The 15,979-nt window shown below is 40.8% G+C and overlaps 1 protein-coding gene across 2 annotated transcripts in view; it reads left to right on the top strand.

Moving 5' to 3' along the window:
* LOC113060741 (plexin-A4) overlaps positions 1-15,979 on the top strand; it is a 214,922-nt gene that overhangs the window by 31,098 nt on the left and 167,845 nt on the right. For both annotated transcript variants that reach the window (XM_026229904.1, XM_026229895.1), the window contains one exon: positions 11,924-12,106. In XM_026229904.1, the coding sequence (XP_026085689.1) occupies positions 11,924-12,106 (183 nt within the window). The remainder of the gene's footprint in view (positions 1-11,923; positions 12,107-15,979) is intronic.

Raw genomic sequence — 15,979 nt, 5'->3', positions numbered from 1 at the left:
AAAGTGACATTTTTAATGGTTCCCTGGAAGCTGACTGTTTTGAAAGCAAAAAGCTTGTATTTTAAACTGTGGGTGTTTGGGCTAAATGAATTGGAGAATTTGTCTTTCCAATTTCAATCTGCGTTTTACACTGATATTTACAGAAGGACAATGATATTTTATCTTGCAGTAGATCTGATCACTATCTGTATAAATGCAGGTAAAAAAATGTTTCCGTATTTTTCTTAGTTTAATTCTCACAGTAGTGACAACATAATTGTTAATATTTTGTTTACCAACTTACGGCCGGTTTCAATTAAAATAATTCATTTGGTCAAGAAATTCCCTCAAAATAATGTCAAAATGTTTATCACTTGTTTACAACGTCTCCTTTAGGCTACGATACTCAGTGGGATTTCATTTTTTCTAGACCTTTTAATAAAACACGAAATGTGAAATTGCCTTACTCAAAGAATAAAATTATTATTATAATAACACTTTATTGAATTCCAGCCAGGGAATAAATGAATTATTACCACACATACCACTCAACACCAGTCCCAGTTAATTCTTGCTCCTTTCAGAAACATCAGTGTTGGTTGAATAGAGTCAGGTCAAACTCTACAGCAATAGAATGAGTTCAGGCATTTATAAGAAAGATTCCATAGTAATAGCATTCCTTTGAGGTACCTTGGTTTGTGATTCTGCAATAAGGGTGTGAATTTTGTCAAGTTTTTCCTGATGTGGAGAGGATGTGTGCTTCAACTGAGGTAGAAGTGAAACTGACACACACACTTAACCTGTTAACTGTCACTCACGTTTTTGAAGATAGACTTGAATGTGCATGATACAAACCTAAATTTTTATAATTCATGACTGAAAACATTTTGTAACATGATTTTGATGTACCATTTACATGGTAATGCAATGTCTGATTTTAAAATGGGTTTTGAATGATGAATTTTGAGATTTTATGTTTTCAAGTGATATATAACTTCTGATGATTTCTAAAATGTGATAGAGAAAAAGGCAACGAGGAAGTCTTTTTTTTAAACAAAGGTCAAAGCTCCTTTTGTAATGTAGATTTCTGAGGGTGCACTCTTGTCATAAATTCATCTATTACTTTTCCTACATAATTTTTAACAAAAAATATTGGTAAAATATATATTTGGAAGTCTTAGACCTTTCCAACGATATATAGTTTGTCAAGATTAGATTAGATTTGATTGTAAAATAGTATAGTCAACGTAGGCGTCCCGTATACGGGACGGGGTGACATTTAACAGGTTAAAGGCACTCACACACAAGAATAAATGTGAAGCAGACTGTAAGAGAGTGATTTTGTGATAAGTGTACAGCTAGAGAGGGAGGAAGGAAAGGAGTTATGTTGAGGAATGGTGCCATTTTTGCGTGCACTGCAGTATGGCCACTGCAGCATAAATTAAAGAGAGAGCGTCACAGTGAGGAGAGAGAGATGGATGGCCTGTGTCTCCTCCTCCGGTAACTATGGCTACGAGCTCCTCATTTAAAAGCCAGGCAAGTGTTTGATTGGGGAAGAGGAAAAAAAACAAGTGAGCTCAAACACATTATATATGAGACTGATAAATGCTCTGTTACTGTTTAAATGATCTTTTCCGAGAGCTGTTAGATCTCACACACAAATATAAACATGGAAATATGCAAACACATGACTACACAGGCTTATTAAAGACAACATGGAATTAACATTTCCCCCTATTTACTTTAATAAATGCTCCTTAAGCATGATTCATCAGAGCTTCATTATTCTTCATTTATGTCATTCTGAAGAATACATTATTTCATATGCATTGGGGATGCACTTTATATATATATATATATATATATATATATATATATATATATATATATATATATATATATATATATATATATAATATGCACAATACGTATTTAAATATATTGTTTTAAATTTATCGACCGGTATTTTTATCAATATCTATTTATTGTTTTAGAAAAAATATTTATAAAAAATGCTTATACTGTGATGCCCGAATTCACTTGTAGAGTTCATTTTTATATTTTTAATTAATAGTTTACTATTCATTAATTTTGACTAAATGGATGATCTTAATATTGACTATTTCAAATAGTAATGTTAAATGTCATGGCTGATAACAAAATATTATTAAAGTTAATGTTTTATATTGATTTATAATAGTTTTTAATTTTTATGTAGTTATATATTTATGTATTTATAATGTGTAATAGGTATAATATTTATGCTTAAAATATTATGACTTTCTCTACGTAATGAGCTGTCATGTCTGCAGATTTAACCAAGACTGTGGGTTGGGAGAAAGAATTATCATAACAGTGCGGGCACTTTTTATGGTGCAATTATATCCCAATTGATAAAACTTGAACCTCATCCTGTTTGCTTGCCACGGAATCTTGCGTCATCTAAATATACAGTCCATTATGGAAATTGAATGCATTGTGAATGCTGTTTCATGTTGTCTTTCACAGTGAGCAGACTACATTAGGTATAAAGCAGCTTCCAAACACCCACAGGCAGAAGAAACATGGGCACAATTGCGCTGACTCACCTATGAATAAAAGCACACGCTCATAGACGGATGCATTCAGACACTCATGTGTCTCAGAAAAACACCCACAAACATATACAGTATACATTTGAAAGCGTCCCAGGGCAAAACAAAAATGACATATCATCCAGGCAGTATTGTTACTGAAGTTAAACGCTCTTGGGCTGTAGTATTCCTGAGTCTGCACTCAATGGGACCACGCTGACAAGATAAAAAGTGGGGAATGACAGGAGTGAGAAAACAGTACATTAACTTGCTATCTTAGTGGGGGAGATGGATGTTTCGATAACATCACTCGGGTGATTTTACAAGAATTGCAGTTGTTGGTCTCAGATGGGTTTGTGTTTTCAATAATGCATGAAAAACTCCCTGCTTCCGAGTCGGAATATTGCTAGAATATTGCACGCCATCACTTACCAAACACACAATCTACTCATTACAAAATAAGAAGCAAGAAAGAATGAAAAAAGAAGGAAAAAAACCTGGTAGTGACTCCATAGCTTTTTGACTTTCTGATATGAAAGTCTAATTAAGTAAGCAGGGAAGCGCAGTGAGATCAAGCAAGCCCCTCTTCATGAATGTGAAGATAACATTCTCTCAATATTCAGCCCTCTGCAAACATTACATCAACATGACATGATAGTAATGCAGCTTTGCTGAAGATATGAAAGTGATGTATATCTTAATATCCTCTCTGTGCCCTCTGCAAATGATAAGGATATTATGCTGTGAAAAATCATAGCATAATGTAAACCTGGCTCATATGAGATATATCTCTAGTTCTGTCCAAAATTCGGGTCTTTACTAGCAGTCATCGTGATGCATCATGTGCAGGCAGATGACATGGATGAATAGCTTTTTTATTATTTTAGATGTATATCAAACATAATATAGAAAAATATATGAACTATGATCTAATCTTGCTGAGACCCAACAATGAGAATATTTGGTATGAATTTCATTGCTGCCTTAATGGCAATTCTATAATTTTAGTAAGTGTTTCTTCTTTAAAAATGTTTTCTTTTTTAACATAAATGTGCTAGAGGGACATCTGAGGCTGTTGCAATGTGTCTCGCTTTGTCTTGCGCCAAGTGACACGTTTAGAACGGTGTGTCAAGTTCTGCTTTGTAAAACATATCCTGAGACACCTGTGCTCTGTTGCAATGTGTCTGTCTTTTAAACTTCTGCGAGCAGCTCTTCTTCTCATTTTGTTTGATTTACAGTAATGGCTAATGTCACACAGACCATAGTTTTACTGTAGAAATAAGTAACTATGGTTTACCATGTAGGGGTGGAACCATTCAACTTACTCACGGCTTGGTTTATATCACGGTTTTAGAGTCACAATTTCGGTACGGTTCGGTATGTGAAATGTTCAGGGACAAACTATACTGTCAAATCCAAATAAAAAAATATGAATAATCTGTCTACAAGCAACAGAACAAGTAAATACAATAGAGTAAAGCTACAAATAAAATAATGCGAGCTCTTAAATGTTTAAACTGCCAAAGCTTACATGATTTTAGCTTAAACACCGATATCAATGTCAATGTGTGCTGTTCAGGTCTCACCTGTGTTTGCATGCGCTATCAGCACCTGGGTGATGAGGGAATAAATGACTGCTCCTATTCCAGAATACAGCACTCGCATTGTACAAGAGTGAATGGTTTGTCCACGTTTTTTTATTTTTTCAATGCTGCTGTAGTAATGTATTGAGGAGCCAGAATGTGCATCCCTTAACAGAAACCGCTGAACCCTGTTTGTTTTATGTGTTATTTATAGCAAACCATATTACAGATGCTTTGTAAGATTTAAGTTAAACTGTGGTCCTAGTGCGTTGCCTAACCTTGTGTGGAGAATCGTACGGTTAGATTTTTTTTCCCGATAACCGTTCCACCCCTATTACCATGGTAAGAAATTGTATTTGCAGAGGCAGCAGCAGTACTCTGTGCTGACGCTTTCAAGCTCTCATGGTGTGTGTTATTTCCCAATTAATGAACAGATGAGCAGCCCTACTGCTCATTAGGGCAGTCAGGCTGTATGAAGGGGCACTGTTAATGTCAAACATGACGTGCACACACAAACTCCCAAAAGAAAGGGTGTGCTTTCACTACGTCAGACAGTCTACCCATCTTCATCAGTTCATTAAAACAGATAGACTAAATCGTTCTAGATGGTGTTAATGAAGTCATCTCACATGCACATACACAGAGGCGTGGCGTGTCACACACAATGGTCATGCTGTCACCCTCATTAAGAAGACATTGTGTCTCTTTGAAATATGCCCCACTACATGTGACATGAGCTATTAATTATGTCCCATGCCTTACTATTTTAGATTTTTTTTTCTACTTTGGTTCATTATGTACAAAAAACTAATATTTATTTGTAATAGATATTATCATCCCCACTCTCCCCCAATAGTCAGTTTACGTATTATTTGCCCAATGCAGATGTGCATTAATGAGATTTGAAGTCAGGCCCGTGTTCTCTTAATCCCAAGTCCAGGGTTCGATAAGTCATGCTCACAGCTTTACTCCCACAGGGTTACAACTGGCAGCTGTGTGCTGCTATTTAAAGATCAGACACTGAAGGGGAATCCAAATGCAGAGGGAGAGATCTGAAGCTCGCTCAAGACTACTGTAGCTTTGGTTGTGCCAAACATCTCTCAGACTTCCCAAGTGCCTTTGGACCCAGACAGAGGAGTGTTCAAACCTGAACAACAAAAGGCATTTAAAGTGTATGGGTTTGATTTGCGATGCCTGCCATGCTTTTTATTTCGAACAAAAAAAAAGTTAATTCTATTGTTCTGTTTTTGCAAGGCCAAATATTTTAAGGTGTCTTGTGTGCCAGTTTGCTTCAGGTTTGTTTTCCTTAATATTATTATTGTTAATACTGAGATTTTATATCTCTTGTCAGTTACAAATCCTATTAAGGGAGAAGATGATTTCAAAGTGATTGTGATGATACAAATGTGCATGGCAGTAACACATAATGAATGTATCAGTGTGGAAGTCTTGGTGTCTATGGATCATTCTTTGTTGACATCTGACCTATAAAAAATAATCTGCCAGCGCCCCATGTTCCCCATGTCAGCAGAAAGAAATGGTGTGAAAATAAGTCTGGCACAGTAAATACAGGCTTCTCGTCTCCTGGTGTTCAAGCAAACAAGGGCGGCACACACTAATCATTTTTTTTCTTTTTTTTTTTGGTTAATTTATGCATTTTTCTCAACCTCATCCTCGCTTTTAGAGACATTGCGGTCAGAGAGATAAGAACATTTTAAATTAAGATTGGTCTCATTATTATTCATAATCATCTCAATTATAAGTCATTAAAATCAGGCTATAGGCTTTTTCCTTCAGCTGTCAGTCTCTGCATGCTCATTACATATTATTGCCAAATAATTAGCGCTTTTCACCCTCCTAGACAGATTTTTTAGAACTCATTCTATCGAAGTGGCTGTCAGTTCTCGTTAGTTTCCAACTGCTAGTCATACACCCCCCCCCCCCCCCCCACCCATTAAAGGTGCGTTTTGTAATTACAGTGTTGCGTTGATCCGGCAGTCATGTTGGACTTATACTGTCATGCAGCGTTACACAAAAGCAACCGTTTTCAGATAATGCTGCTATTCTAAAGTGTGCTATTCTCAATAAGGGCATTAGGGAGAAAGATTTTTCTATGCAGATTTTGCAATGGGTTTAAATTTAATGCAAAATCACTCTGTTGGCCAACAGAAAGCTGTTTTTAAAGTGACTTCTGTGCGAGCAGTGCCTCATTTTTTGTGTGAAATGTAGGTAAAATTAATGAGTGCACCTTTGAATTGGAGAACATGCAAGCTTATCAGTCTGAAACACTGCAGTCCCCCTGAGATCTCTTGATTTTTCATTAATATGGCTCCAGTTCCTTGCCAAGTTTCCTCTTTGGTGACGCTTTCTGGGAGATCCACTTTATAGGACGGTGTGACATGGTTTTAATCAGTCGCTTACACTGTGCACAGTGCATTTCCATTCATTAAAGTTGATCTCCAGGTTTATTGGCCTCAGTAATTACATCTCCCATTGTAACTACTGCAGCAAAGGTCATAATCCATCATAAGATCGTTATCTCCTAATCAGACTAAACTCACTTTACATGTAGATGTGAAAAGGTTATGCGCTCCAGAACTTGTTGGATGTTTCTTGAGCAGTACGTCAATTTTACTGCCTTTTCTTCATTCGTTGGAGCCATCATAAACCTTATTTAGTTCTATACATGCATGTACACGCGTGTTGACGTGGGAATGTGTACTCAAGCACATCTACAAACACTTTCAAGCGGCGAGCTGCATTGCCGTTGTGTAGCTTCTGACAGTTGAGATCTCGGAAAACACAATGTGCAATTATAACCTGCCTTCAGCATCTCATATGTGCATGAATTTTTTTAATATCCATCCAAAACACGACCTCAAACAATGGCTTAAGAACACACAAATGCAAACACAAGCTCTTTCTTCATAAGTGCTGACATTTCACATCCCAGGGGTTTCATTGATCCACAAAGAATGATGTATGCGGTGACATCATTGACATCTGCTGAATGCTTTTTTTTGTCACAAAGCTTTACTCAACCAAATCAAACAAATGACTCTTTCCTGATTGGTCTCCTGAGCTTTGCATAATGTTTTAATCACATAAATCGGACAGTTTCCATTTACTACAGGTAGGTATTGCAGATGATTTTTATTTTTATTGTTATATCTATGTTTAAAGAAGCTCAAGGAGGTGTAGAGCAGATGTGAGAAGGCTTCACAACTCATCTGCTTTTGAGATACCATCACAGATCTGTGAAAATCCTGTCCTGTGGCTGTATTTAGATGTTGAACTCTACTGTATATCTTTACGCCAGCGTAGTGCCATAAGATGCGATTTCAGGGTTTGTTTTTTTCTATCTTTAACTCTCATTTTGATATCTTTTGACATTTTCTTTGAAGCACGAAGATTCAGTAGGAAATAGTGATATTGCTCAGAAAAGGCCAACGTTGGATCAAATAATACTAGTAAAGTGCTTTCAAATGGAGGTCTTTGCTATGGAAGCGGAAGCATGATGAATCTCTTTCTTACCGAAAGGGTTCACAGTCATTAAGTCATTTAATGTCATTACGTGCAGATAGTTGTGCGATATTCATCACTCACATCTTTTTATTCTCTAGTTCTCTAGTAGAGTCAGCACTGGGTAGAGGCCACAGCAGGATGGAAACAGAGATGATGAGGCCTTTAATTTAAAAGAGTGGTGTGAAAGACAAGTGTGAGTGAAATATAGGTACAGAAGGATGGAGTGCAGGGAAGGGTTATAATGCTGAATACAGTGTTCAAGATGATTCAAGATCTCTCAATAAATTAAAAAAACATATTTTGATATATGGTCATGTTTTCCTACTTGTCAAGTTAAAAACAGTCCCAAGTTTAAATTGTCTTAAATTGCTCCATTTGCTTGATCTCTGTCAGGATCAAGAGTGGACAACTCTGGCCCTCAAGATCCACTCTCCTGCAGAACTTAACTAAACTAAAAAGTTACAGCCAAGTGAGCTTAACTCTGCAAGAAAGTGGACCTTCTTATAAAACAGTCAGCTAGTTATTCAGGCAACCCACCAATCAGGCGAAGTTAGAATTTTTCTTTGGTTTTGTGCATCCTTAGTAGAGTGCCATTACGCTGTTCTCCCGAAAGGTTCATCTCTGTGGAGAGCCAGTTTGATTGTCTATCAATCGTTCTACCCTGATAGAAACCATTAAGACAGAGCAAGTGGAGAATGCACCTAATCAAATGCATAACGGACACAAAAACAACCTCTTAAATGCCGCAGGATTGTGCGAGCACAAGGATTGCCATTCTCCGTGCTGATTGAGTGTTGATATAATTACGTCGAACATGGAGCTGAGATTTGTGGGAAATAATGTCTTTGTTGCTAACAACAATCCCTGGGTGAGATATTACTTGAGCATGAAAAGGAAAGACTCTGAAAGGGTAATTATATGACTGTGCAGAATTAGCTCTTGAAGAGCCGATTCATCATCTGAATGATGTACACTCGCAGCACTGATCAGGGTTTATTTGCATAAACTGCATTTTGATAAAACTGTGATCTATTAATAGTGCATTAAAAAAACTGCGCCCTGTCCTCTAACAGTGAGGAATACAAAAGGTGTTTTTTGAACTAAATAAGTGTGTAGTTTGTGCCCCAGACCTGCAACCAGGGTTCCTTTTACTACTTGTGCCAGATGCTCAAGGTTAGTCCCCTATGTGCTCAGATTGGACAAAAAGACTTGGAAAAAGCTTTTTTTTCCCCTTTTTTTAAGAAAAAGCTTGGATTTCACTTGTTGTCTTACTATTCAGGGACACAGAGACGCCGGCGCTAGGAAAGAGAGCTGCCTTTGTGTTATAGGACGTAGCCAGGCAGTGAGTGGTCCGAATGACCTGATTCTGCTTCCCCATTCTCTGGAACCAGTTCAAATGAAAAAATGGCGCCTGTGCCAATCCAGAAGCTTTTAGTTGCACTCATCAAACCATTCCCTGCTTTCTTTCTCCTCCCCACCTTCTCCTTTACACCTTCAGACGCGCAGCGTGAAATTGGCAATAATGCAGCAGCTTGTTCGTGCGCTCCGTGCCGAGAGCGAGCGAGGCAGTGGTAGAGGAAAAGAAAGTATAAAAGGCAGAGAAACGGAGCGCACGGACAAGCCGAGGAGGGTGGCAGGCAGGGCGTCCCCTTCTCGCGCATGGGGTGTTGAGAGATGTTATTTACATCGGGATGGGGAGAGAGAGGAAATGTCATGTTTATGTGGCTAGGTAATGAAAACGTGTTTTCTTCCTGAAAGGCTGACAGACAGGAAGCCTTTTTCATTAGATTGCAGCACATAGGGTCTGATTGGCATGTTGTTCACCTTGCCAGAAATATCGTGGCATATGCCAATGAGAAGACGTCAAGACACATGCTCCATCCCCCCCAAGTGTGTGTCACAGGCATATGTCCCCTGCCATACAAAGGCCTGGGCTTTCTGATAAAATATCCACAATGCCAAAAGGCATTAGTCTGTGTCACAGCTATGACTGTCATTGTGTTTATTCTTAGCTCCGTTTTCTTAATCTCAGAGGTGACAAGTCTTTGTAGCTGTTGCTACCACTCTGCTGCATTGGGCCTTTACACATTTTGACCCATGTAAGCAGGATGAAGGGTGCTGGAGGCCACGATTGTGGTCGAGTTTTATTTTTATTTGCGTGTGTAAGCAGGTGCGCACATAAAAGCAGGTTGCTGCTGCCTCAACAACCTGTGATGATTCATGGCCCCCAATATGGACAGGAGACATCTGCAGAAAGACGAACACTGCAGAAAACCGATCTTTCATGTAGCTGCGGCTTTCTAACAAGAGCCGTGCACTAGAAATGAGCACCATTACTCTGGGCTGGCATCGGCGAGCCGAGCGGCACGCAGTGCTTTGGCTGACAGCAGAACATTTCTAAAGGTCAGACATCTGCGGAGAGAGAGAGAGAGGGGGAAAACATATATGACGTTGAACATTTCCCTGTTCTCTCGCTCTCTCTCTACTCTTTCCTTCATTTCTCTATTTATTCTTCATTCCGGCTTGTATTGAGTGAACTGAGAATTGAGTGCGGTGTTTGCTATCGATTTGGCCAATCACTCATAAACCGCCATTTTAGAGAGACAGTCCCTGTTTTCCATTTGCTTAATGAAGGGTCTTGTATCTCCTGACCGCTGGCAAATAGACATTTGCTATATGGGATGTAAAGACCCATCCGGTCACTTGATTGATCGCATCTCTCCTAGGTTGGTCCTCTATAGTTTTGTCCCTTGGCCTGCATTTTAAAACAACATTAGCTGGGAGTCATTGTCATCAAGATAAATGCTCCTTCAGATGTAATTGAACTCTCATCAAGGGAGTATGCACATTATATCAGTACATACACAAATAGTCTGTGAGTGATAATGTACATCCAGAAGATCACTCAGGATTGCCCCTCACCTACTTCATCACTGGAGACTGTGCTGGGGGTTGGTGCCTGGGGGCAAAATGCAGCTCAAGCTGTCTCGTATTTCATTATCCAATTGAGAGTATATGCCATTAAAAACTGAAATATTAATGCTAATTAATGCTAAACTGCTTTAGTTTGAGACACCTGTTAGGCTGGGTAATGATGGACAATTATGGGTCATGCTTTCAGAGTGAAATTAGATCTTTTAAAGTGCCTTACATCACCATGTAGGTCACACTACTATAGATGATACACAAACAGTGGAGGTTTTTATAATGCATACATGTAGGTATACAGGAGATAAACACATTTATTTTCTTGCTTTCTTTCTTTCTTTCTTTCTTTTGGTCCCCTATGGTTTGACAGAAATATTCCAAATCTGTGTGTGTTGCTGGTTAGTTTTTCTGACTTTTAACCAAATCAAAAGAACATTATTTAAGGTTTATAATGTTGCATTATGCATAATCTGTGTCAAATAAAAAAATTTTTCTCTAATTTTGCATGATGTGTTTACATAATATGTTGCTGATTTTTCTTTCAGGAGCATGTTACTCTGTTTTGATATTAGGAGTTCTTTATATATATGTATAAATCAGTTTAAATTAACATTCCAACTTTATTTTCTGAGCAGGCCTTATCAGAGCCTGAGGAGACACTCATGAATGAATTAAAGGCCGTGAGCGTATCATATTTGGCAGCGCTTGAGAAGTGTTATGGTTTCATGCCCTCAATGAGTCAAAGCCCTGGGCATCATTAATCATGCTTTCGATTTGTTTGACATTTTATCCTGAGGTCTGTGCAGCTGTTTCAATGGATGCCGTTGTTTCCAAAGCCCTAGCAGCAGACTGAAATATGGAAGCATTACCAAATTATTATTTCTATATCAGAAGCTGTAAATCACTCCATTCTGGCTGACACGGGCAACTTTCCCAGCCATATGTTACATGTCACATAAAGTCGCACGGCATCACCTGAAATGCCACATTTAAAAGATGTTTTTTTAAAGATGCTTTTCCACCTGAAATGATAAATGCACTTGGTGTTATATCAGATAAACCTCACAACCCCATTTAAGATATGACTGGCTGAATTGTTGCTAAGAAGTGACAATGATGTATCTGCTGTGAAGCTGCCTAGCAAATAATCCAGTGAACATGTATGTTGCATCATAAACTAGTCAAAGGAAAACAGAAATGGCTTTGTTCATCACATTTCTCTGCTAAACTAGAAGTGACTCAACGAGCCACTTTATAACTGATTAGTTTGACTAGTCTCATGCAGATCTACTCTAAATAGATGAATTAAACAATATTTATCATTCTCCTTTCTAGCTCCTCACCATCGATGACAACTTCTGTGGTCTGGACATGAACGCCCCACTCGGCGTCTCGGAGATGGTACGCGGAATTCCACTGTTCTCCGAATCCAATGACAAAATGACATCGGTTATCGCCTACGTGTACAAGAACCACTCTCTGGCCTTTGTGGGGACCAAAGGCGGTCGTCTGAAAAAGGTAGGACTCGTGATTCTTTTGCAGGAGAGTTAAAAACCACCAAGTTGACTGATCCAAGGATTGCATCGCAGCTGTGCGCTTCTAAAAAAAAAAGCCTCAGAGGTCTAGCAAGTCTTGTGTAGTAATTGCTGACATTGACCATTTTACGACACATGAGAAGATCAGCGCGTGGTCCACTACATCCCGTTCTGTAGGAACGTTAGATCGAGTGAGTTCAGTCTTCTGCCGTTGTGTCTGATGCATGTAGAGAGGGCCATGGGAATCCCTGCACTGGCAGAGGCTGTCGGGGGTAATTGGATGATGCGGTGCAGGGGCTTTCGGCCCGGTACCCTCTTCTCTTACTGTGCCTCAGAGGAGCTATGTCTGAGACGAATCCAAGGGCCAGCCAGACACTGCACAGAGCAGAAAATAACATTAAAATAGAGAGAGAGAGAGCACGACAGCAAGGGAGGGAAAGACAGACAGAGAGGGAGGGAGAGAGAGAATGAGAGTATCATTTTTCTCTTTTTCTCAAGTGCTAAACCTCCAGGGTGTTGACGTTACAGACGGGCAAATCTTTGCCAAAAGGCAGGATTCCAATTTGACGCATTCTTGTTATTGTGGTGGTGTGTTTTGTTGTTGGATCTGGCTGTCGATGAAAATCCATGGCATAACAGACTAGTCCTGTCCCAAAAATTTCATCCCTGAAGAAGGAAAGAGATGAAACATTTTGGTGGTGATAAATGCTTTTCTGGAACTTTCCAGCCTGTTCACACCAAGAAAGATAACTATAGCCTAATAAAACTAAATTAGTGCCCACACCAATACGTGAGAATTTTATGTTTATTTTGAGAGCATGTACACTACCGGACAAAAGTTTGTGAACGGTAAGATTTTTAAATGTTTTTCAAAGAAGTCTCTTCTGTTCACCAATCCTGCATTAATTTGATCTAAGGTACAGGATTAGGTTAGCAGTTTTACTATAAATACTCTATATATATTGTGACGAGTCAGCTGCCTCCTCCCTGATTGTCACCGGCACCCCGTCCTAAATCGCCGCCCTTCACCAGGCTCCCGACTGGAGTGGGTGTGTGAGAGGAGGGGCGCTGGACGAGTCAGGGCTGGCGGCGTGTGATGGGGCACACCTGAAGGAAATGAAGCCTCATCACCGCCGCTGTTTAAAAGCCCAACGCGCCTCTCCTCAGGAGACCGGTCTCTTCCCCGTGCATGCACGCTGGTGTCCTCGTGGGTCCAGGAAGGGTGCGTTGAGGGACTCCCGTGCCACAAGAGACGTGAGCTGCCGGACCCGCGATCCGGAAGAGAACCGCACCCGTTTACACGGCCGACGGGCCAGGATGCCGGGCCGTCCATCCCCTGCCAGCGCCGCGGCCAACGAGAGTGATGCGGCCGCTAGAGGAAGCCGCCGCCCCTCGCGCCCCGGACCGAAGAGGGGAGCGCGTGCGGCCACCGGACTCCGCCCCTTACCTGGACCCTTCCTCGATGAACACTGCCCAACCCACACGAACCCTGCAGCACGATGAGGACACCAGATTCCCTGTTTATTTTGGACACTCTTCCCCTTTGGCCACTTATCCCCTTGTTTTATTTGATTTTGTTAATAAAAGCCTCTCCGAGGCCTGACGCCACGCCCACTGTGTCTGTCTTGTGCTCCTCCCGTGACACTGGTGGAGAATGCGGGCAAGGCGGAGCCTAGACAGCGCAGTTGGGAACCATCTGGTGACGTCACTCCCCCTCGCTTGCAAACGTTCGTGAGAACCCGGACTGGGACGGAGGAAAACTGGGGACAGCCTCCCAGCCACAAAAGGGGTAAGTGACTTGTTATTGTCATTTTTACCCTGTGGTTGGTTGAGGCTGTCACTAAAACCTGGTTTCTCTGTCCCTGTTCCGGTGCGATGCGAGAGGGAGGACCGCCCGGAGAGGAATCCCTGCCCACTCCGACCGTTTGGAGCCTGGTTGAGGATGGTAGCACTCCCGTGTGGGCGGCGCCCTGATGACGGGGATGTCGCTTGGGAGGGGGAATGTGACGAGTCAGCTGCCTCCTCCCTGATTGTCACCGGCACCCCGTCCTAAATCGCCGCCCTTCACCAGGCTCCCGACTGGAGTGGGTGTGTGAGAGGAGGGGCGCTGGACGAGTCAGGGCTGGCGGCGTGTGATGGGGCACACCTGAAGGAAATGAAGCCTCATCACCGCCGCTGTTTAAAAGCCCAACGCGCCTCTCCTCAGGAGACCGGTCTCTTCCCCGTGCATGCACGCTGGTGTCCTCGTGGGTCCAGGAAGGGTGCGTTGAGGGACTCCCGTGCCACAAGAGACGTGAGCTGCCGGACCCGCGATCCGGAAGAGAACCGCACCCGTTTACACGGCCGACGGGCCAGGATGCCGGGCCGTCCATCCCCTGCCAGCGCCGCGGCCAACGAGAGTGATGCGGCCGCTAGAGGAAGCCGCCGCCCCTCGCGCCCCGGACCGAAGAGGGGAGCGCGTGCGGCCACCGGACTCCGCCCCTTACCTGGACCCTTCCTCGATGAACACTGCCCAACCCACACGAACCCTGCAGCACGATGAGGACACCAGATTCCCTGTTTATTTTGGACACTCTTCCCCTTTGGCCACTTATCCCCTTGTTTTATTTGATTTCTGTTAATAAAAGCCTCTCCGAGGCCTGACGCCACGCCCACTGTGTCTGTCTTGTGCTCCTCCCGTGACACTATATATATATATATATAAGATTTTTATTTTAGATAAATGCTTACCTTTGGATCTTTCTATTCAAAGAATCCAGAAAAAAAATGTACTCAACTGTTTTAAATATTGATAATAATAATAATAATTGTTTCTTGAATGGCAAATCAGCATATTAGAATGATTTCTGAAGGATCATGTGACACTGAAGACTGGCGGAATGATGCTTAAAATATAGCTTTGATCACAGGAATAAATTACATTTGAAAATATATTCAAATAGAAAGCAGTTATTTTAAATAGTAAAAATATGTAATAATATTACTGGTTTTGCTGTATTTTAGATTAAATGCAGGTTCAGTGAGCAGAAGAGTATTCATAAAAATAAAAAAAAAGCATGTAAAGAAATCTTGCTGTTCAAAAACTTTTGACTGGTAGTGAATATTCTGTTTTCATAGAGTTAGGATGATTATTAAAACTTCATAGATATCTTAATAGTTATTTTCCTTGGTGTTAATGGGCCTTTATACGCTTAATTAGACATGCTTCTTTTTCAAACTCCATTCGAAAATATACTTTTGAGACTAATGTAATTGGAGATGGAGCACTGATGCATCGAGACAACTCAGTGATGCCTTTTAGGTAATAGGGATGTTTTCTGAGGGCCATACCAATAAAAAAAGACAAAAATAAAAAAAAATCCATGTCTTGTTAGAGACTATCATTGACGAAATGACACAAACACCAAATTGCAGATACGATCAAAAGTGTGCAGCCAAACAAATCTCCAGGGAACAGACAGACAACACAGTGACGTTTTCTTTCAGGCAGACAAAAAAACATAACCATGCACACACACAGAAACCTTTTAGTTGCCATTTCAGTGATTGCAGATCTCTGCGGGAAAACAGCAGATGATGTCACTGTTGCCTTTTAGACAAAACAAGAAAATAGTCCACTCTGGCAGTCATTAATCAATGAAAATGAGTTTATTACCATCCCTTTTGCATGGTGATTTATTGGCCGCCAGCACGTCACACTCAGTCAATTGTTTACTAGCTGAAGATGAGCTCATCACGAAAAGTAAATAGTATCTGGAGCAACGCTGGTCTTCCATGAGAAAGAGACAAAGAGACTCCATAAAATCAAAATGAGAGTTTTGTGGCTTTTGATGCATGCTGGTTAGTTTTGGCATTT

This window comes from Carassius auratus, chromosome 4 (genome assembly GCF_003368295.1).
Source record: "Carassius auratus strain Wakin chromosome 4, ASM336829v1, whole genome shotgun sequence".
NCBI classification, from domain to species: domain Eukaryota; kingdom Metazoa; phylum Chordata; class Actinopteri; order Cypriniformes; family Cyprinidae; genus Carassius; species Carassius auratus.
Note: the sequence above shows the minus strand (reverse complement) of the source record. Positions and strands in the feature narration are given on the sequence as shown.